Here is a 22439-nt window from a genome sequence, read left to right on the forward strand (position 1 = left end):
ATCTGGAAGCTCTTGACGCTGGAAGTGCTTCTACGGTGCCGGAATAGTGACCGGAGGAGAGAAAGTGAGTGTTTTCTCAAAGAGAAGATGAAGAGGAGGTAGAGAGAAGGAGGAGAAAATGGGATTCTTCAGAAATCTGGAAAGAGGGTGCATGCAGAGAGTGGAGTGGATTTTCTGAAAATCCAAGTTTCGCTTCACACTTCAAAATGAACGTCCCATCTTCTGTTGACACCTGCTTTCCACTAACTGATCTTCGGATCCTCTTTGCCTGACACCTAGCGTTCGTCATCTGAGTGTCGAGCCCCCTTCTTGACACGTGAACCTCACTAAAACGATACGTGCGTGGCTTTTTACTGGTTCTGACATGATATTACTTCAACATCTATTTCTGTCAATTTTATTCACGAAGTTCTTTCATATATAATTTTGTCAAATACTAATAGTTTTCACTTAGTTGTGTTACAAAAATGATTTAGTTTATAAATTTACCCAGACTACATTTTAATAATAATAAAAAAAAAAAGTAGATGTATCTAAAATGTGATGTGTAAATCCTAGATTGTATCAAAATCTTAGTAGGAAGTACTAAAATTATTGTGGCAGTGGCATACCCGCATTATTGTTGAGTTTGGTATGTTGTTGTGTGCGTGAAGGGCGGCAGTTTCCAAAATCAGTTGCGGTCCTTAACTTTTTTGTAGGAAGAAAACCACAAAAAATTTCCTACCATTAACGGTAACATCAGAGAGATGAGATCCAAGCTGTTGGACTCAATAATTCCTCTGCCATGCCATCAAATCAGACAAGAAGCAATGAATCGAAGGAGACAGAGAGAGAAGAGTAGCCGAATTATCCACATGCCAATCCTTTTCTCTCAACCTTTTCTGTACGCGTGCTAACCTAGATCACCACACACAACACTACCACATTCTCCAAACAAAAATACAATGTTTGTTGTGCTATCGTATGCACTTCCATAATATATATATATATATAGGATGACATTACTATTCATTTTTCGGCACAGAAACTTCATCCATCAAAAATCATTATCCGCTCTCCATTATGTCACGCCTATTTACTTAGCTCTGCATGCCACCCACCACATGCAATGTTCAATCCACCCAAGTTCGTTGCACTTTACTCATTTTTATTCTCAATCAAAGTTTCAGCGGATTAGGATCTCCTTCTCTTTCCATTTTTGTTTTTACTTACAAAATCCTCAATTTTTTTAATATTAGAATCAAAATATTTTGGAAAAACGGTGGCTTTGATTAACTCTAGTTAGGTATAGTCTTCTCCCTGTCCAACCCAATCTCTGCTAACTTTATATGGGCCAAAATCCTTTGCGGCCTAGGCCCACACAAAACGGAAATGGGCCTGAAATAGAGTTAAAAGATTAAAGAATAAGAAAGAGATAAAGAGAGAGGAGGAAGCGAATGTGTGGTGATGGAGAGAGGGAGCGAAAAGGCGAAACTGAAAACCCACTTGATATTCGCGTATGGCACGTTGAAGCGAGGATTCCCCAACCACTATCTGATGGAGGAGCTTATGAACCAGGACGACGCCGTTTTGGTTGGGGTCTACATGACTGAGGATTATTACCCGCTGGTGTGTGGACCTCACGGCATCCCTTACCTGATCAACCTCCCCGGGTCGGGGCACCGGGTGAAGGGCGAGGTTTATGCTGTGTCGGAGAGCGCGGTGGCTAAGCTGGACGAGTTCGAAGGCGTGAGTGCCGGGTGCTACGAGAGGTTATCGGTCACGGTGGTGGGGGCGGTGGAGGTGGGTGGGGGAAGGGTGGAGGCGGAGGCGTATTGGGGACACAGGAGGTTCGGGGAGGTGCTGTGGAAGACGAAGGGGGAGGTGGGGTTGAAGGAGTATGGGGAGAAAGAAGCGAAGGAGTACCTGAGGAAGGAGAACAGACCGGGTGGCAGAAACACTATTCTTGACCTTGTTCCTTAGTTTCTGTGTTGTTTGTTTGTTGGGTCATGAAATAATCTGGGACCATTTCGCCCCAATCTTGATTTTTTAGTGATTGGTGTTATTTCTGAGTTATATAAATTATGTACACCTTGTTTGTCCATTTCTTAAAGATCAAGCATGAACATTAATACTCCCTTATGCAGTAGAATTGAAGGAGAGATTGATAGAATTATTTATATCATAAATGCTGAAGCCCAAGGTTTTATCTGGGGCTGGGATTTCCCTGCAGAAAGAGTTGCTAAACGTATAAGCTCGCAGCATAGCATCAATGATATATTTCAAGGGTGGTTGAAAACAGAGCAACAGTATTGGTGACACAAGTTACTGAATTTAATAAAAACAATAGACGGATTGCAAAACTGCAATTAGAGACTTGTGAGAATCCTGAGATTGAGAGACTTCTTCGCATGGATGGAGCTCTGCCACTCCATAGTGTCACATGGATGGAGATTTGGCACAACGTTAGAAAATAATTAAATAGTAAAAAATTAATACATAATAAAAAATACATTTATTAGATTCACTGAACATGTGTATCCTCATGTCAATCCTATCTATTTAATTATTGTATATGATTAAAGACTTTCAAAATTAATAATTTAATTATAAAAATAATTTTATTATTTAGTAAAACTGTGAGAACCAAAAAAAGATCTAATTCTTTTTTTCATTGAGAATTCTTTTCACTTTTATTAAATAGATATAAAGTTTTTATTCTAATATTTTCATTTGTATTCTGCAATAAATACATATTACTGGTTTTTTTCACTCTTATGATAAATTTATAAACTAATTGAAAAATCTGTTAGATATAATTGAGAAAGATAATCTTTTTACAAATGAACAATACTTTGAAGTTTTAAAATATCCCAGTAGGGTCCAATTTTGTGTGTGGTCGAGGCCCTACATGTTATTAGAAAAGAAGAAAAAGAAGAGTGTTTCTTTCTACACCTCACTAATTTTTTTATGTACCTAATTGATTTTGATATTTCTAATTCCAACCCTATCAAAAATATTTTGATTTTCAAAAAAGCTGACTCATCCATTGAATAATAAAAAGAAGCAAACCCTACACTCATTTCTCCATTCCAGTGTCGCATTTCACATTTTGAAAACCCTACACCCCTTTTTTCTCCCTTTTCCTTCTGTGCCGAATTTCATATCTCACCCTATACTCCTTTGTTTCTCCTCTCCCAACAGTTGTCTCCTCCTCCCCTCCTCTCTCTCTCACTACTTTCATCATTTAATTTGAACTCGTCCTCCCCTCCTGTCTGGTTTTTCGTTTGGTGGTTGTTTGGTATTAATGTGGGTGTGTGGTGTTGTTGTGGTGGTGAGGTCTAGCATATCAGTGGTTGTTTTTCTTCGAGCTTAGCTTTGGCGTCCAGGTTAGTTGTTGTGTGATTTCCTGCTGCTCGTATATAATCCATGATTGGTTTTGTTAATTGTTGTTATTATGGTATTGGTTGGATGTTTGATCTGGGGTTGGGGTTGATTGATCTAGGGTGTGATGTTTGGATCTAGGATGGGAAGAGTATACGAGAGGAAGGGACGCCTTAACCGCACCTATAATTGCGGTTAAGGCACCGCCGCACATGAAAGTGCGCTTAGGCTGTGTTCTTTTAGATGAATTTGAGGGAGATGATTTGGGGGAGATGATTTGAATGGATTTGAGTGAATTTGAGGGTAATTTTTTTGTTGTTTTTTTTGAGTGGATTTGTGGGTAATTGAGAGTGGATTTGAGGGTAAAGTTTGTGAGAATTAGTATAGGATTTGATTGATGTGACAGATAAAACAAAATTATTTAATTGATAGAAATTTAAGATTACCAAAATATCCCTAATTATTAAAGTGATATAAAATGATAATTTTTAATGTTATATTTAATTGTAAAAATGTTTATAAAAAAAAAATTAATTATTAAAATGTAAAAAAATATTAATTTAGTAAATTAAAATAATAATAATAATTATTATTATTATTAATTATTATTATTATTATCATTATTATTATTATTATTATTAACTATGTATAATATAAAAATAAAACAATTGTGATGTTAAAAAAAATTATATAAAATATTTTGTCAAGAGAGACAAAACAACGTTCCCTTCACATCATATAAAATCCTATGTTTGTTATAAAGTTGGGCAGGAGGAGTAACTGTGCTTCATGTGGTCTGTGCTTGTTCACAGGGGTAGAAAAGATTTTTCAGCATAATCACCTCCAAATCTCGTTGCATCCCTGTGGATAGAAAAAAGCACCTCATCCCGCAAATCAGCGAGAATCAATCGTTGCAAATCCCTTAATGTGAACACAATTATTTTCTAAATTCATCTTCTCAAATTCCTCTTAACAGTGTTTTCTCTTCAAACGAACACACGCTTAGTGTCGTGCAGAGCCGCACTTGGACGTACGGTTGAGGAGCGCCGCAGTTGGAGGTGCGGTTGATGCTGTTGGTCGAAGTTCGCAAAGTACGGCTAAGGAGCGGCACAGTTAGAGGTGTGATGGGTGTTCGCCGAAATTCATGAAGTGTGGCAGAGGAGCGCTGCAATTGGATGTGCGCTGGTGATTCGCTGAAATTGGAGTTGCGGTTGGTGTTGTGCCAAGTTGACCTGCGGTGAAGTTTTTTTTTTTTGTTTTCTTTTCTTATGAAAAATTACGTTAATATATTAAAGTAATTTTTTAATATTATATATATATATATATATATATATATATATATATATTTTGTTAATATGTTTTCGTAGTATGTTTTTTATTTGTTTGGTATTTTTTTTCAATTTGTTTTTTTATGATTTTAAATTTTGTATATAATATTTATTATGTATATTTTGCTGTTTTATTTTATTTTATTTGTTTCTGAATTTGTTATTTATTTCATTAAATAATTATTACTATGACTAAATTTTTTATTTTTGACTTATTATTTTGTTTTTTAATTTATTTTTTATTTTTAATGTTTGTGTTATAATTTGTAATTATTTAAGTATTATTTATGAAGTAATTTTTGTTGTTATTAATTTTTTCTTCATTATTTTATTATTAATTTTTTATTTTATGATTATTTATTATTTGTTTCAATATTTATTATTATGTAATTATTTTTTTATATAATTGGTTAATGATATAATTTGTTAATAATATAATTAGTTAATAGAAATGGTTAGAACTAGAGGTGTATCATCTTCTCGTGGTGATGCTTCATGTTCTCGTGGTGAGCCTTCATCTTCATCACGTGATGAAAGGAGACGACCTACAGCATCTGCTCGTAGAAGACGCGTACAAAAATATCGTGTGGATGTTATTCATGAGGATGAGTATGAGGAGTTGGACGAAATTATACAACAAGGATACGGTGAGGACGACTATGTTGAGCAGGAGGATGTTCAACAACAGGATGACTATAGTGAGGAAGAAGATGAAGATGGAGATGAAGATGAAGATGAAGCTAAAGATGAAGCTAAAGATGGTGGATTTCCAGGAGGTCCATGTGATACCTCCTTGCTTACACATTATACACATCATGTTGCATTTGCCATATGGCAAGGTCGAGTTAGTCATCAACCTAAATATTAATTGTTCATTAATTGTTTATTTATTTTTGTTATATAATTTTTGTGTTTTTATGTAGGATCGAGGGGAGATCAAAGTGATGTCCCATGGTAAAAAATTAAAACATTTTGGAATGTACCATGAGGCTATTGAGCCTTATGTCTGCATGTCGGGGTTGGCTTTCTTAGTCAACCTATCATACGAGTATGTCGACCATGATTGATCGTTTTCGTTGCGAAGAGGTGGCACCTAGAGACGAATATTTTCCACCTCCCGGTAGGAGAGATAAGTGTCACATTAGATGACGTTTACAATCTGCTCCACCTACCTATCATGGGGTAATTTTGTGAGGTGGAGGAGTTACAATATGATGAGACTCAATCTCATCTTATGGACTTGCTTGGCGTCGACCGCGCCAAAGCTTCAACCGAGATGAAACAGTCACGCAGTCCAAAAGTTAGGCTTAGCTGGCTTCGCGAGGTCTACCAGAAGTGCATTGAGCAAGAGCTTTGGGAGTGCGCTGCTCGCGCCTACTTGTTGCATTTGCTTGGATGCACAATTTTTACGAATAAGAGTGGGACATTGATTCAGGTCTCGTACCTCCTTTTGTTTGCAAGACTTGAATGCATGTGCGAGATATGCCTGGGGAGCAACTACACTGACACATACTTATAGAAGTTAGGAGATGCTAGCTTCACTGCTGTCAAGCAAATAGCTGGATATTCCACTCTTCTACAGGTACATTTTAGTTTAACCAATTTTTTTAATATATTTTAGGAATGTATAAAACAATTTAAGTAATGTTTTTTGTAGAGTTGGATATATAAGAACCTTTCTGGCATGGGAAGGAGGCGAGTGCCGGAGAGTTACACAGAACTCGATCCACGAGCTTCACGATATATAGCTTTAAGGTAGGGTTGGAGTCTGACGGAGGGGCGGGCATATCTGGATGGGCTCACTTATGATGCAGTCATATGCATCCATACATTTCGCACAGACGTACCTGTCAATTCATGACCATATATATGTTTTCGGGATGGATTCGACTAGGCGACATGATTCACCGACATCTGCCTGAACGTGTGTTGTGACAGTTCGGTTTTCAGCAAATCATACCACGTTCGCCTGAGAGCCTTCTGATGCCAAACATTCCTACGATTGATCCGAATTAGCTGAGGTATGTAGAGCATGCCATTAATGGTGTTGCTGAAGCTCATGAGCCCTTTGCGTATGTTGATGGCTAGTGTGGTTTAGACGGGTGTCTCACCCGTACATCACTTCAGCTGGCGATGATGACTGACCCGGTCTTGCACCGCGTACAATGAATTAGTATAAAACATATTTACATTTGAAAAAATAATTTACTATAAAACAAAGTTAATTTCAATCTTCTATAAGATCTACACAAGTTCTATTCACTTCATTAACTCCATAAATGATTGCATCCTATGTGTATAAAATGATGACCATGATCACGCCTCTGGGTAACAATGGTTTGAGGAAATGATGTCCACCATGGGTAACGGACAACCATCTTGTAATTGAACCTGGAAACTTAATATTAGTAAATGAATCATAATGGGTAACGGTTATGGTATAATAGAAAGGAAAGTTTACTTGTACGAAATAACATCCATTAACAAATCTCATGCATAAGATTCGATGTTGTCTGATATCAGTAGGCGGTGAAGTGCGTAGTGAGAATAAGGTAAAACTTTGAACATAGGACAAGCATATTAAGATGACATTGTATTTATTTGCAATGGCATAGCCAATGTCCGGTATTGTCATCCACTTCTTAGCATTAACCTGTATTGCTTGAAGGTAAGTATTTATGAAAAGCAATACAAAATAACAAATAAGTAATGTTTATGAGGTAAATAAGAAATACCTGTGATCGATCGTGGACAAGCAATGACTGCCATAGTTCTTCTAATTGATCGTAGCTTCCTACTAATTTTGCGTATACATCACACCACTAAGTTAGTTCTTGATAAAGGTCATGTCATATAATAGGCCATGCCTCTTCACCTAGACCCAACAAAGCAGCAATGCATCGATAACCACAATGACCATCACCAACAACATCGACAATGTATGGATGACAAATCAGATGAAATTGATTTAACATCGGTACTGGTCTTCGCGCAACTTCTTTTGGCTTCGATTTGACTTGTGATTTTCGTGATGAAGGATCTGTCCTCGAATGAAAAGTGTCAACGTGCTCAAAATATGATGGGTCATGTTTTGTAGACCTTTCATGACGTGCAACTTTAGTCTTTTGTGCACCTTTTGTTTTCACTTTATGCGAAGGAGAAACCATAGATGTCATCTCTGGGCAAGCAATTTCTAGAATCTTCTGCTTGATGTTGACTTTTTCACCAATGTCAACGTTCTTGAATCGTTCATGTACCAGTTGAACTTCACGATCTAAGCTAAACTTTGGAAGCGATTCAATAGACACAGTACTTGAAATGCTTAAACGGGTCCACATAACATGTATTTCACCTTAGAGGAAATATGCCAGGATCATATCGTGCTAACACACAAGCACATGGTAGGCCATACATTGAGCTCAAAATGCATCCACAACAACCACTATCCAAACCTATTTTATTCACTCGCTCAACTTCATCGGCAATAAGTTCTAAAGTGTATCGTGAAACACGTCCAATAAGTCTTCTATATCTCAATCCTTTATAACCATCACTCATTACGTTAAGACTTTGTTCAAAGGACGCTCTGATCTTATTATGTTGTAGGACAATGACGTTATGCATAGCATCCCAACACGAGCATAGGTCTCTCATACTAGACCCCAATAATCTCTTATGGTTCCAGTGTGCAGACTCAACCCTGTCACAAAACACATTAATACTATCACAACAAATATGAAATACATAAGTAAACAATTTACCAATAACAATTACCAGTTTGTTGTAGTGTTTCCTAGATGCATCACTTTGTTCGTCCACGCCTTGACGAAGTATGTCTTGTACGGAATGATCCAAGTATGGTTCACATAATAAAAAAATAGAGGCCATCATGCAGAGGCATACTCAAAACGATGAACATAGGCATCAAACATCGACTGGTCGTCACAGTCCATCACATTTTGCCAAACTTCCATCAACACATCCCGTGCCTCAACATTATCCACTAACATCTTACATTTCGCTTTCACATTCTTCATAATGTGGAATGTAAAAAACATCTGATACGTCTCAAGAAGACATTGCTAATGGCATTTATCAAAGTAAGGTCTCTGTCAGTGACAACAACGCGTGGATTGCCTTTTGATGTCAATAGTAATCCTTTGAACCTTTCCAGTGCCCAAGTGAAATTATTTTGGCATTCACTTGAAAGCAATGCAAAGGCGGTTGTGAATGTCAATCCAGTGGATGTGACTCCTACAATCTCAAGCAACGGAAGACGATATTTGTTTGTCTTGTACGTCGTATCCATTAAGAAGACAATATTAAATGAATTTACCAGGTGCACTGAATCGGGATGTGTCCAAAACAGGTCACTTACTATGTCCAAATCGTCCAAACATCTACTTCTCTGGATGTATTTGTCTCTATCTAACAACATCATCAACTGTTGCATTTCCGTTCTTGATCCTCTCAAAGATCGTTTGAAAGTGTATCTCGCGTTATATATTTTTTTTATTGTCGTCACGTTATCTTCATTATGTTCTTTAAGAGTCAAAAGAATATTTGAGGGCTTAACTTGACTCTTAGTCATTTCAACAAGAATTGACTATGTAGCAGCATTTAACCTCCCCTCGAAAGGATGACCAACCAAAGTCTCTACTAATTCATGGTTGTGATAGCTGTACATAACCTTTAACACTCAACCATGTCCTTTATAGGTTTACCCCTTAACCTAAACGGACACTCACATTTTCTTGTGTCAGATACACTAGGCTGAACATCTGGCTTATACTTCCTTTACTTCCCACTCCTTTCACATCCTAACACAATGAATGTCTTTCTTCCAGCTTCACCAGTTGTTATGTCAAATTTTATAATCACGACAACAAATCCAAGGTCGAATGCAATCTTTTGAACCCATTCAATTAATCGTCGCGTGATGGGAAGATTTGATCAGTGAAAAGTTAGTTGTGAAATCACCCTCACTGACTTCATTTAGAAAAGAATAAAATTCCGATATAAAATCAGAATTTATTTGAGAATCGATAAATGAATAGTTATTCATCTTATATAATTAAATACAACCTACAATAAACATTACAATATTAAAATTTAACAAATAACAATTAAAAAATTAATGAAAACTTTTAAAATTTAAATAAAAATTACTAAATATAAACATCTTATAAGTTAAACCAAAACTTAAAAAAATTAACACATAAAAATTGTATACAATAAATAAAAAATAAGAAAAAATATTCTAAACTAAATACTAAATAAAAAATTTAAACTTATTCTAAATTAAATATAACTTCACGTATAAAACATTGAACAATTAATAACAAATAAAAAATTTTAAAAAAATATTAACTATTACATAAAAAAATACACTTAAATTACTAACTAATACATCAAAAATTACTACAATACAATATAACATAAATTTTTATAAACTAAATACTAAATAAAAATTAAATGAAATAATAATTCATTAACACGTATAGTTTAATATTAATATAGTTTAAAATAACTTTAATATGTTAAAAGTCTATCAAAATTTGGTAAATGAATTTTTGTTTATAACACCACTTCATAAAAAAAAATAGTTGAACACTTCCTTAGTTGCTTCAAATTTACCAATAAGAAATATAACCAAGATGACTAACCCTCTGAAAATGTATTTGTAATATCTAATCTAACAGGACAATGGCATTCCATCTAAAGATTAAAGTCATATCAATAGGTATATCAAAACTCCAAGTTAATAGACACTAGGTAAAGGAGTCTTGGATATGAAGCCAAGATAACAAATGGTAACAGAACAGTTATGCTTAGGTCTCTTGTGAAACTTATTGCTCTCATCTTATTGTCAATCTAACATTAGCATGATGTAAATCAAACTGGATATCATACATACTCAAACATACTATAATTCATAATATAACAATAAACAACAATGAGACATGATCCATAATACAATATGCAAATAAAGATCATAGGCAAGCATAAACCATAATATCACAGTAAATAAACAACAAAAATGATAGAGGATTCAGAATGCAATGTCCTAATAAACATAAATTGATAAGCATATGAAGGCTCAGTTAAAAAAAAGTCTGTACAGTGAAACCACACTTGGAAGTGCGGCACCCCTAAACCGCAGTTCGAAGTGCGGTTGGGGGTGAGCCGAAATTCGAATTTCAGCCTGGTGTAATCGGCGTTCGAACTGTGCCACTATTAACCGCATCTCCAACGGCGGTTTACTTCAAATAATGTACTAACCTGTGAGCTATCGCTGCTTTCTTCCTCCTCCACTGTCCACAGCACCACCAACACTGCTTTCTTCCTCCTCCACTGTCCACAGCACCACCAACACTGCTTTCTTCCTCCTCTACTACTATCACAACACCACCGGGCACAACCACTACAACTCTGAATCTAAAAAACAATATAACAGTACAATGAAGAAGTGAAGAATGAAAGTAAAAAAATACCAACAGCGAAGGGAGTGCATGTAAGGCAACAAATGATATTTATGGTTTATACCATTTATGGTTGTTGGGGGTTAGGAGGGTTACTGGTGATTAGAAATTATTAATTCATCATTAATTTTCATGTGTGAGACGTAAAGAGCATTGAACGCAATTATATAAATTTTAATAAAAAGTGTCAGGACAAACTCTATGAATCCTTTTGAGCCATCTTTTTCAGTAAAAAAAACGGTCTGTTACTTTCTGCACTCCATCAAAAAATTTCCTAATTCATTATTTCTAATTTTATTTTCCAAAACGTATTAAATCACTTGCAGAAATATTTCTATGGAAAACATCCACTCACTTTTTTCTGAATACACTCATCAATTCCTATTATTATTATTTTTTTCAGAAACTTTGATGGGATACAGGAATTAACACCCACAAAAACAAAACAAGGGACAAACGTGAAAACATTAGCGAATGTATTTGTTTAAATCTCTTCTCAGGTTGGGGCTTACTCACACAATGGGCCTTGAAAATGCAATGTTGGGAGCTTCTCCATATACGTTTAAGTTATCTCCCTGCGTCTCACAATTTATAGTTTTGTCTTCATTAAAAACCAAATTTAGTGTCCTTACATTCCAAGTCTTCATATGTCCTACAACTGATCCTATTTTGAAATCAAATTTAATAAATTAATAAGTTTTAAAATTTAATTAAAAAAATCATTGATCTTCGAAATTCAGTAAAAAAATTACTAAATTTTTAAATTCAGTTTAAAAACTCACTGAATTTCAAAATCATATTTAAAAAATAACTACATTTTAAAATCTGATAAACATATAAAATTTCAAAATTTGATTAATAATACATCAGATTTTAAAATCTGATAAACATTTTTTCCAAAATTTCAAAATTCAATAAATATTTCAATCTTAAAATCCGATTATCATTTTATCGATTTTTTGAAATCTAATACATAGGTTGGAATCAAGCACATTATTTATTTATTTCTTTTTTTTTAATTTTTTATTTTATTTTAAATATGTTTTACTTGTTTTAGTTTAATAAATTATACTCTAAAATATTAAAATATTAAGATATATTAAATTATACTAATTAACATATATTAAATAGTAATAATAATAATAATAATAAATTATGATAAAATAATTGGTTTTGTCAAAATCAAAATAGTAAAATTTAATATATATTAATCGATTAAAATCCGGTTAACACATTTTTCTAAATTTTGATTTCTAAGTTAAAACTTAATAAACATTTAGTTTAATATAATATTTTAAAATAATAATATAATAATATAATAATAATAATAATAATTATTATTATTATTATTATGATTATTGTTATTATTATTTTTATTATTATCATTATTACTATTTTTATTATTATTATTATTATTATTATTATTATTATTATTATTATTATTATTATTTTATCATGATCATAATTATTATTATTACTATTTTTTATTATTATTATTACTATTATTTAATATATGATAATTAGTATTATTTGGTCTAATATTTTAATATATCTTAATATTTTAATATTTTAAAATATAATTTAATAAATTAAAACAAATAAAACATATTTAAAATTAAATTAAAGAAAATTTAAAAAATAAATAAATAAATAATGTGTCTGATTTCAACATAAACCAGATTCTGAAAAGATTGATAAAATGAAAACCAAATTTCAAAATTCAGTAAAAATATTTACAAAATTTTTGAAATTTGGTGACCTCCCTAATCAAATTTCAAAACTTGATAAGTTTCTTAATTGAATTTTAAAATCTAATTAAATTTTTAATTAAATTTTAAAATTTTATAATCTTTTAAATCAAATTTTGAAATTTAATAATTTGCTTAATCAAATTTCGAAATATAATTAGTTTTAAAATTTAGTAATTTTTTAAATTGGATTCTAAAATTCCATCAAGTAGGGAAATACGGGACTAAGAAAAAACTAGGTGGTAGATGGCTAGGATATTATGGAAGAGAAAAAAACATCATTCTTATCAAAAGGGTAGTTTAGACATTAAGAGAAACTGGGAGGTGAAGGAAGAAAGCTTAGATGTGAGGGAGAAACACTGTGCGATGTTCATACTTGGGCTTCAAAGGACACGTAGGCCCAGAAGGTAAAATGCGCATCCAAATTCCACGACAGTTAATAACCACATGTCGACATCACACGATTGAGGAAATTTTACAACTCTATATTTCAATGAAATTGCTAATCTAAAATTTAGTCACTTAAAACAGTAATTAAATCTCACTATTTAATTTTAAACTTAGCAATTAAAATCGTAATTTACAGATTATTAAAGATGGTAGGTAGAAGATCAAATATTGAGTAGGAAATAAGAAATAAAAATTTAATCGCAGAGCCTAATAGATAAGTATTTGTTTGTTGTCAAGAATTATTTCATTTCACATTTTATACTTAATCTTAACAAAATAAAATTTATATTGGATGACAGGTTGGTTATCCAAGTCGTATATCTGATATAGAAGCTAAGTGTATATGGTTATATTTGAAGGTTAGGTGTGTGTGTCAAATTTACTCATAATTAACTACACCATACAAACACATAAAAAGCATAGAAAGTGTTGAAAAAAGAAGAAGAACTAACTCAAACATTACAACTCCTGGTTAACCAAATACAGACTATGAGTTATATATGAATTATGTTATAATTATCAAACATGAGACGCAGGCATGAGAAGACACATGTTCAGTGCTCTAAGTCACGTGAGTATTTCTAATATAACCACTAAATAATATCCTATCTAATTACGATACGAGTAAACTGCTAAACTATATAAGATTAGTAGTCTGATATTCACATACTACATATATATTGTCTACAGCATGTAATTACTAATCATATATCAGATAGCGAACATACAACACAGTCGTGGAGTCGGTAACTCTTGTAGTGGGCAACACATTGCTGCTAGAGTCAAACATTTCTGGTGGAAGATAAGAGTGAAAGGAAAAAGGGAAATCCACTACACTAGCAGAAGATGATGGGTGGATCCCGCAATCTTCCAATTTTCATGTGATCATCCACTATACCATACTTTCAATTTCATGTACTGCCACTCCAGAAGTTGCTTCCCCATTTTCAATGTTAGTGATATATAGCTGGAGTAAGGTAAACAGTTTCATGCTTCATACCTTATAATCCACTTCACACATGCCCACATGCAAACAAATATTGTTTTCTTTTACATACTGCTCTCTATGTCTTGTTCTTCGTAGCAGTAATTTTAATATATTTTTCCATAGTTAAAAATCCCAGTTCAGAGTAAGACCGATTGTTTAAAACGGATGCAGGTTTTATCAGAGAATTGGTTTGAAAGAAAAAGAGAATTGGTTCCAGTGGTCACGGTGCTAAGTGTGAACATCCAAGATGAATGATTCCGACATTCTAAAGAGAAAACGGATATAGGTTTTATCAGAGAAAGGAGAATAGGTTTAGAACATGATCTTGCGTAGGTAGCACAGTGATAAGTGAGAACATGATCAGTGTAATGGTTGTGGTGGTTGACAGCAAAAGCACAGCAGTGGGTCTTATAGTGCGATTTTCTGTACTTGAACCCAACCAACTACTGCATGTGCAGTGGGCCACACTTCGAGAAATTAAAACACACTTTAGGGCCCCTCCATTTGTGTAATGGGCCAGGCCCATTACTATATATACACAAGCACTTAGCATTCCAAAATCACGCTTTGCCATGGCAACTTCTAAAGTAGTTCTCGGTAACATTCTCTTTGTGTTTGTTTGTTTAGGAATTTGCTCTGCTGCAAGAACACTCCTCACTCTAGAGGACCGTGTCAACTTGCATGTTGGCACTGTTGTTGGTGGATATGGCGGTGGTGGAGGAAGTGGCGGCGGCGGAGGAGGAGGAGGTGCTGGAGTAGAGCGAGGTGCTGGTGGCTACGGAGAAGGAGCTGGAGGAGGTGAAGGTGCCGGTGCTGGATATGGGGCTGCGGGTGGTGGACACGGTGGTGGTGGAGGAAACGGTGGTGGCGGTGGCGGTGGTGCTGATGGAGGTGGATACGGAGGAGGGGCCGGTAAGGGTGGTGGTGAAGGATATGGCGGAGGTGGAGCAAATGGGGGTGGTTATGGTGGTGGAAGTGGAGGAGGAGGAGGCGGTGGTGCAGGGGGTGCTGGTAGTGGTTATGGAGGCGGGGAAGGGAGTGGGGCTGGCGGTGGCTACGGTGGAGCCAATGGTGGAGGAGGAGGTGGTGGAAGTGGTGGGGGTGGTGGAGGAGGTGCTGGCGGAGCAAATGGAGGAGGATATGGTGGTGGTGAGGGAGCTGGACAAGGAGCCGGTGGAGGATACGGTGGTGGAGCAGCCGGTGGGGGTGGGGGTGGCTCTGGTGGCGGTGGCGGTGGAGGCTATGGCGGTGGAGGTTCACGTGGGGGTGGGTATGGAGGTGGTGGTGGGAGTGGCGAAGGTGGTGGCCACGGTGGTGGATACTACCCCTGAGATGAATACATTACCTGAGAAAATATGGTAGCTAGCTCGGTGTGGCTATAGTAACAATAATAAGAAAATGTAAGGGTACGAGAATGCTGATAAACTATTTATGCATTCTATTCTAATTTATGTTTTACATATAAGTCGAATGGGTTGAAGCTCTGCAAGATTTACACTAATATTGATGTATACACGCAAGACTCTTTACGATATTTGATTGGCGATGTATTTATTAATCATATACATGCAAGACTACATTGCCCTATTCCATGAACTTCCGTTATGAGTGTCTTTCTTGCGAGAAACTAAGTTAAAGAAGCCATGATGGAAAACATGCCAACTTGAAGACTTTGTTATAAAAAATAAATACGAACTTGCATCATTTAATAAATTACTATTGTGTAATATTTAAAACATAAAATAGAAACAAAAAGTGCAAAAACAATAAAATTGATAAGATGAAATAAAGAAAAAGAACTGCACAGTAATATATATTTCACTTTGAAAATGAAATCGAAAATATATTTATCATCTGTATAAAGAACTATTTTAACTACTTTTTTTAATAATTTTTCTACAATAAACTATGTATAGCCGTTTTATTAGTTTATTTATTTAAAATAGATCAATCACAAATCACATAAAAAATTGTTAAAAAAACATTTTTTTTTCTATAAAAAACAGACTATTCTATTCATTATATAACATATTTAGTGTATGCTCAACTAATGCGAGATAAATCTTCCATGTGAATTGAGAATTTGCAGAGATGTTAAACTAGACTTGTTATAAAAATATAGATTATATGATAACACGTATATGAAGTCATTGTAATGCTGTAGTTATATAAGGAGTTAAATATTGATCTTAAGTATGAATAATGTGTATTTAGTTGTATAAGCGAAACTGTGATAGAAAATATTACTCTTTTTTTGGATACAGTCATTGTTTGTCGAGTTTCAATATAAAAGAATCTTCAACCAGTTCGCATACAAATATAATGCTTGGAAGAAAATGTTTATATGATGACCCTTAACTATAGTCACGTATTTTTAAGAAATACAATATTTTGTACAGTGTGTACAAAGCTCGGTACAACACGTATAAATCTTATTTGTCTTTTACTCACGTTTTTTTTTTCAATGCAGCAACTAAACACTAATTAAAGATTCATAACCTCCTTCTGCTTTTCTGGTTTTCTATTTATCTTTTCTGTTTTCAGTGTTTCCTTTTCCTATATATGTAATCCTTATCTGCTTGTATAAAATATACAATACACAAAATACACAGAGACTTCTTTTCTCTGCTTCCTTCTCTATTTCTCTTCTTTCTTGTGCTTAGGTTTTTGTATCACAGTTTGTTTTTCACCATGTGTATGTTCATCTGCATACTCTAATTATCATAATTAAAAAAAAATCTTGCTTTCCTAATATATTAAACATTACCGCTCACTGTCTAATAACTCTTAAATTTAAATTTATTCTTATATTTTCTAACTAATAATAATAATATTTTTCTCTTGGACGAGGTATTTTAATAATGTAACTCGTATACTTAATTAATAAGACTCAAGGCTCGAAAAAAATATATTAAAAGGAATGTTATTGTAGCACTCTTTGAAGCCATATAATTGGTAGTATATGTTATTTGTTAAGAGTTGTTCCATGCATCTAAACTATTATGTATATATTTTTATTTTATAAGGATTAAGATCCTGTAATAGATCTTTCCTACGACCATAGCTGTACATTATAGTGTTATTAGAATAACAGAAATGAACGGTGGATGACAAGTGTGGTAGGGCATGAAAAAGGAATGGAAGAAGAAGATTATGAAAGTAAAAAAACAGTGGTGAGTGGCGGTGGGAGGTATAGGTAGGTAGGCATATAGAAAAGGGTTTGTTGAAAAAAGAAAAGAAAAAAGCGTAGGTTTGTTGTATGGATATTCCGTTGGATGTGGAAGACAGCAGAAGCACACAATGAGAATGGTGTGAGGGTAGCTCCAGTATGAGTGCTTTCAGTGTATCTTTGTACATGTTTGCTTAATGGACCACACTGTGGGGACATCCAACTTTCATATCCATGTGCTTCAACCACTCTTTGCTCTCAACGCGCCTTCCCAATCCCTATAAATACCCTTCAACCTTCGTCACTTCTAAACCAACCTACCTTCTGCGATTTCATCTTCACTTCAATCCCATGGCTACTATACACGGATTTCCCACTTTTCTTTTCTCACTACTGTTGGCTCTGGGTCTATCTTCTGCTACAAGGACCCTTCTCACCTTTGATGCTGGATATGGTGTAGGCCATGGCATTGCTGGTGGTTATGGTGCTGCTGCTGCTGGAAGTTATGGAGCTGGTGGAGGTGGCGGCTCGGGTGGTGGCGGTGGATATGGTGGGGAGCATGGAGTTGTTGGGTATGGAGGTGGTAGTGGCGGAGGACAGGGTGGGGGAATAGGATATGGTGGTGATCATGGATATGGTGGTGGTGGTGGAAGTGGTGGCGGTGGCGGTGTGGCTTATGGTGGTGGGGGAGAGCATGGTGGTGGTTATGGTGGAGGTGAAGGAGGTGGAGCAGGAGGGGGATATGGAGCCGGTGGGGAACATGGCATTGGGTATGGAGGAGGTGGCGGTAGTGGTGCTGGTGGTGGAGGTGGGTATGGTGCAGGAGGAGCACAGGGTGGTGGATACGGTACGGGTGGAGGAGCTGGTGGTGGTGCAGGAGGACAGCAAGGGGGCAGTTACGGGGGTGGTCAAGGAGGTGGAGGGGGAGCAGGTGGAGGATACGGTGAAGGTGGAGTACATGGTGGTGGTTATGGTGGTAGTGGTCAAGGAAGTGGAGGTGGAGCAGGTGGAGGGTATGCTGGTGGTGGTGGACAAGGAGGTGGAGCTGGAGCTGGTGGAGGATATGGTGCGGGTGGAGAGCATGGAGGTGGATATGGTGGTGGACAAGGAGGAGGAGCTGGTGGAGGATACGGTGCGGGTGGAGAGCACGGTGGAGGATCAGGGGGTGGTCAAGGAGGTGGAGCTGGTGGAGGGTACGGTACCGGTGGAGAGCATGGTGGAGGATATGGGGGTGGCCAAGGAGCTGGAGCAGGCGGAGGTTATGGTGGAGAGCATGGTGGTGGCTATGGAGGAGGTCAAGGAGGTGGAGGTGGATATGGTGCTGGTGGAGATCATGGTGCTGCTGGCTATGGAGGTGGTGAAGGAGGTGGAGCTGGTGGAGGGTATGGTGCCGGTGGGGAACATGGCATTGGGTACGGAGGAGGTGGAGGAAGTGGAGGTGGGAGTGGAGGAGGTTATGGTGATGGAGGAGCCCATGGAGGTGGATATGGTGGCGGCGCCGGTGGAGGAGGTGGGTATGGGGCAGGTGGAGCACATGGTGGTGGTTACGGAGGAGGTGGTGGAAGTGGTGGGGGCCACGGTGGCTATGTTCCCTAAGAATTTGTCTACAAAGCACACTAGATTTCGAAGTGAAGCCTTGGAAAGAATAAGCATGATGATAATAATAATAACTTAACAAGCACCTTTTTATAAACTAAAGATTTTTATGTACGCAAATATATCTATAATTATTAATTGCATTACGGTAAAACTATTCTCTTCTTCTTGTACTTGATTTTATATTTATATGGAAGAAATATGCTGAGTTTGAGAATCTCTTTCTGCTCCATCTTGGTGCAAACAATCACGTTCAATTACTAGAAAAAAAAAGATTAGTTGGTACTAATCTCTAAACTTACTCTCACCAAATCACATTATACCTGATATCCTACTCATCTAATATAATGAATGCTTATTTATTTGTTATATGGAAATGATTATTTAACGTGTTCAGTAAAAGTAAGATAAAACAATACATAGTAAATATTTTAACTAATTTAGAAAATTATACCAACTACATTCAAATATATAGGACAGAATATACTGATCATTTAGTATTTAATTCCATTATAAGTTGGAGTGGTAAGCTAGAAAGTTCTATAAAAACAAAGGAGAAAAATATGATGATATCCAGGAAAAGAGAGAAGAGGAAGAAAAAATAGATACAATAATTGGTGATATAACAAGAGGAGAGTGAATAATAGTGATAACAATAATAAATATTATATGATCTGTGAGAAAAATGACCGAATGTCTCGAACTGGTATTAACGTAAAGAAAATGCTAAAATGTCATAAAAATTTTCTAGGTCAGCAGACATTAAGATTATTGAAATATGAAGAGTTCAGAAATCCAAATTCGTATTCCCATACCATCTTGTGCTCTACAAATAACAAGAATAGTAATAACATGATATATATTTATGTTTATTTAACTTATATTATAGGAATAAAATGATTATATAAAATGAATTTTCATATTTAAAATATATATATATATATATATATATATATATATATATATAAATATATATAAAAATAACTATAAAAAAATTATGTGTATCAAAATATTATTTTTCTAAAAAAATAACATGAGTACCGAAAGTCAAATGCTTACACTAGTAAGAAAAGTCAAATCCCTTATACATCATTTAATATACAATTAATGAGTGGATTTTCTTTCGTCTTATAGCGGCAGGACCATAATAGTAATTATTAGTGGATTTTGGTAAAGGAAGTAATGAACATTACTTTTAGATACAAAATTAAACTACGTCGATTTTGCTAATTAAAGCGATAACATTTAAGTAGGTTAAATTATACAAGTGGAATGCTAAACCGTGACATGAGTCTAAGAGTGACATATCTGTCACAACCACAACATTTCTATTGGTGTTTGATTCCTGGGTTTCAAAAGGCATTAAAAAGGACGTTTTATCCTCACCTCCAAGAATTTCATCTTATATCCTTAAATTTTATTAAAATGATCATTACATCCCGAATTAAAAGGCAAAATAATTTTAAAAAGTTCAAAAAAAAATCATTAATCAGATTATTTCTAAACCTTAAAAACTCTTTCTCTCTCTCACTTTCACTTTCATGTCCATTGACTTTGTTCTCCATTCTTTTTTTTTTATTCTCAACTTCTTTTTCACTTCTTCTATTTGTTTCTTCCATTTCTTTCATTTTCGTTTGTTCGTCATAGATCCAACTTCCTTCCTCTTCCTGATTGTTGTTTTTCATTGCATTTTCATTGAAGGTTGATGCTCTTTTCCCTTCAAAGTTCAATTTTTTGTTGATTTATTCTATGTTTGTACCTGTAGAATTAGATTGCATTTGTAGAATTAAAATTTGTATAGTTAGAATTTGTGTTTGAAGTAAATGAGTGTGAAGAAATAGGTTAGAAAAGCGTTTTGGACAAGAGAAAACATTAATCTATAAATGAGCTTTTGTAAAATCGAATTTGAAAATGCAAATCTATCTTCATCATATTTAGAAATCCGATTTTGCTTTCATCGGATTTGGAATCCGATTTTGTCTTCATTGAATGTCGAAATCCGATAAAGGTAGAATCGGATTTCCAAATTCGATGAAAGCAAAATCAATTTTCCAAATTATTACAAATATAATTATGTAATTATAAAATACTAATACATTATTACAAATAAAAACTTTAAATTCAAAAAAATTAAAAAATAGTAAATAATTCCAAACAAAAAAGTTTACTTCAAAATAAATTTAGTTAATTAAAATATTTATATAATTATAAAATCTTAATATTTTATTAAAAAAATAACAAAATATCTTAAAATTAAAAAACTATAAAACAACTAAAACATTAAACAATTCAAAAATACAAAATTTTAATAAAAACATAATTAATTAATTAAAATAATTATATACATATCAAATACTAAAATTTTATTAACAATAAAACAAATTCTAATCATATAAAAATTAAATAACTATAAATCTTATTTAAAATTAAATTAAATTATTAAAAAAATTAAATTAAAATTAACAATGCAGAATTGAATTTCGAAAACTGATTCTGCCTCCAGCGATTTTGGACCTGCCTTCATTGATTTTTGAAATTTGATAAAAAGAAATTAGTTTTCCAAATCCGATAAAGGCATATTTGCATTTTCAAATTCGATTTTACCAAAAACTCATGTTTATATTAATGTTTTCTCTCGTCCAAAACTCCTTTCAAACCTATTATCTCATACTCATTTACTTCAAATACAATTTCTAACCATAACAATTCTAATTCTACATATGCAATATAATTCTACACGTACAAACAAACAATAAATCAATAAAAGAATTGAACTTTGAAGGGAAAGGAGCACCAACCTTCAACGAAAAATGCACCGAATAACAGCAACCAGGAAGAGGAAGGAAGTTGGACTTGTTACGAACAAACAAAAGTGAAGGAGGTGGAAGAAACAAATAGGTGATGGTAAACTCATAGCCAAGGGTCCAACCACTAGAAGTATGGCCAAGCTCCTCCAAGAAGAACCATCTTTAGAAGGAAAAACAAATGTTTGTTTCACTTGGGCCATCATGGAAGAAGAAGGAGTAGTGTAAGATTTAGGCCTTGTATTCGGCCATGTAGTGTAGGTTTGATTAAGGCTTGTATTAAGGCCTAAGTAGCATAGGATTTTCCTTAAGTTAGATATTCAAACCAAGTGGAAAGTGTGTGCCATGTGTCATGCTTCCATTGGAGAGGATTTGCTTTTTAGAAGTGGTCACATGATACCTTAAGAGTGGAGAGAATTTCTTTTTGGTAGTAGCCACATGTCTCTCCACCATTGGAGAGGATTTGTGATACATGTCTCCCTCCTAATGGTGAACAATATTCAACCAAAGA

General features: G+C 34.7%; 2 protein-coding genes and 2 pseudogenes across 2 annotated transcripts; all 4 read left to right on the top strand.

The window, feature by feature from the left end:
• The first annotated feature begins 1446 nt into the window (after nt 1-1446).
• LOC124830088 (putative gamma-glutamylcyclotransferase At3g02910 pseudogene) lies at nt 1447-1962 on the top strand (annotated as a pseudogene).
• Nucleotides 1963-6375: 4413 nt separating this feature from the next.
• LOC148196107 (uncharacterized) lies at nt 6376-6865 on the top strand (annotated as a pseudogene).
• An 8028-nt stretch (nt 6866-14893) lies between these two features.
• LOC148196108 (uncharacterized) lies at nt 14894-15955 on the top strand. Its single transcript, XM_088094120.1, has one exon. The coding sequence runs from the start codon at nt 14932-14934 to the stop codon at nt 15688-15690; it is 759 nt and encodes a 252-aa protein (XP_087950246.1). The 5' UTR covers nt 14894-14931; the 3' UTR covers nt 15691-15955.
• A 1897-nt stretch (nt 15956-17852) lies between these two features.
• On the top strand, nt 17853-19343 carry LOC124830093 (uncharacterized). Its single transcript, XM_047303727.2, has one exon. The coding sequence runs from the start codon at nt 17880-17882 to the stop codon at nt 19122-19124; it is 1245 nt and encodes a 414-aa protein (XP_047159683.2). The 5' UTR covers nt 17853-17879; the 3' UTR covers nt 19125-19343.
• The last annotated feature ends 3096 nt before the right edge of the window (nt 19344-22439 follow it).

Source organism: Vigna umbellata, chromosome 7, assembly GCF_029865625.1.
Source record: "Vigna umbellata cultivar VRB3 chromosome 7, Vumbellata_1.0, whole genome shotgun sequence".
In the NCBI taxonomy this organism is placed as follows: Eukaryota; Viridiplantae; Streptophyta; class Magnoliopsida; order Fabales; family Fabaceae; genus Vigna; species Vigna umbellata.

What these genes read in the sequence shown, in the direction of transcription:
- LOC148196108 (XM_088094120.1), top strand. Translation starts at nt 14,932, where the DNA reads ATGGCAACTTCTAAAGTAGTTCTCGGTAACATTCTCTTTGTGTTTGTT.
- LOC124830093 (XM_047303727.2), top strand. Translation starts at nt 17,880, where the DNA reads ATGGCTACTATACACGGATTTCCCACTTTTCTTTTCTCACTACTGTTG.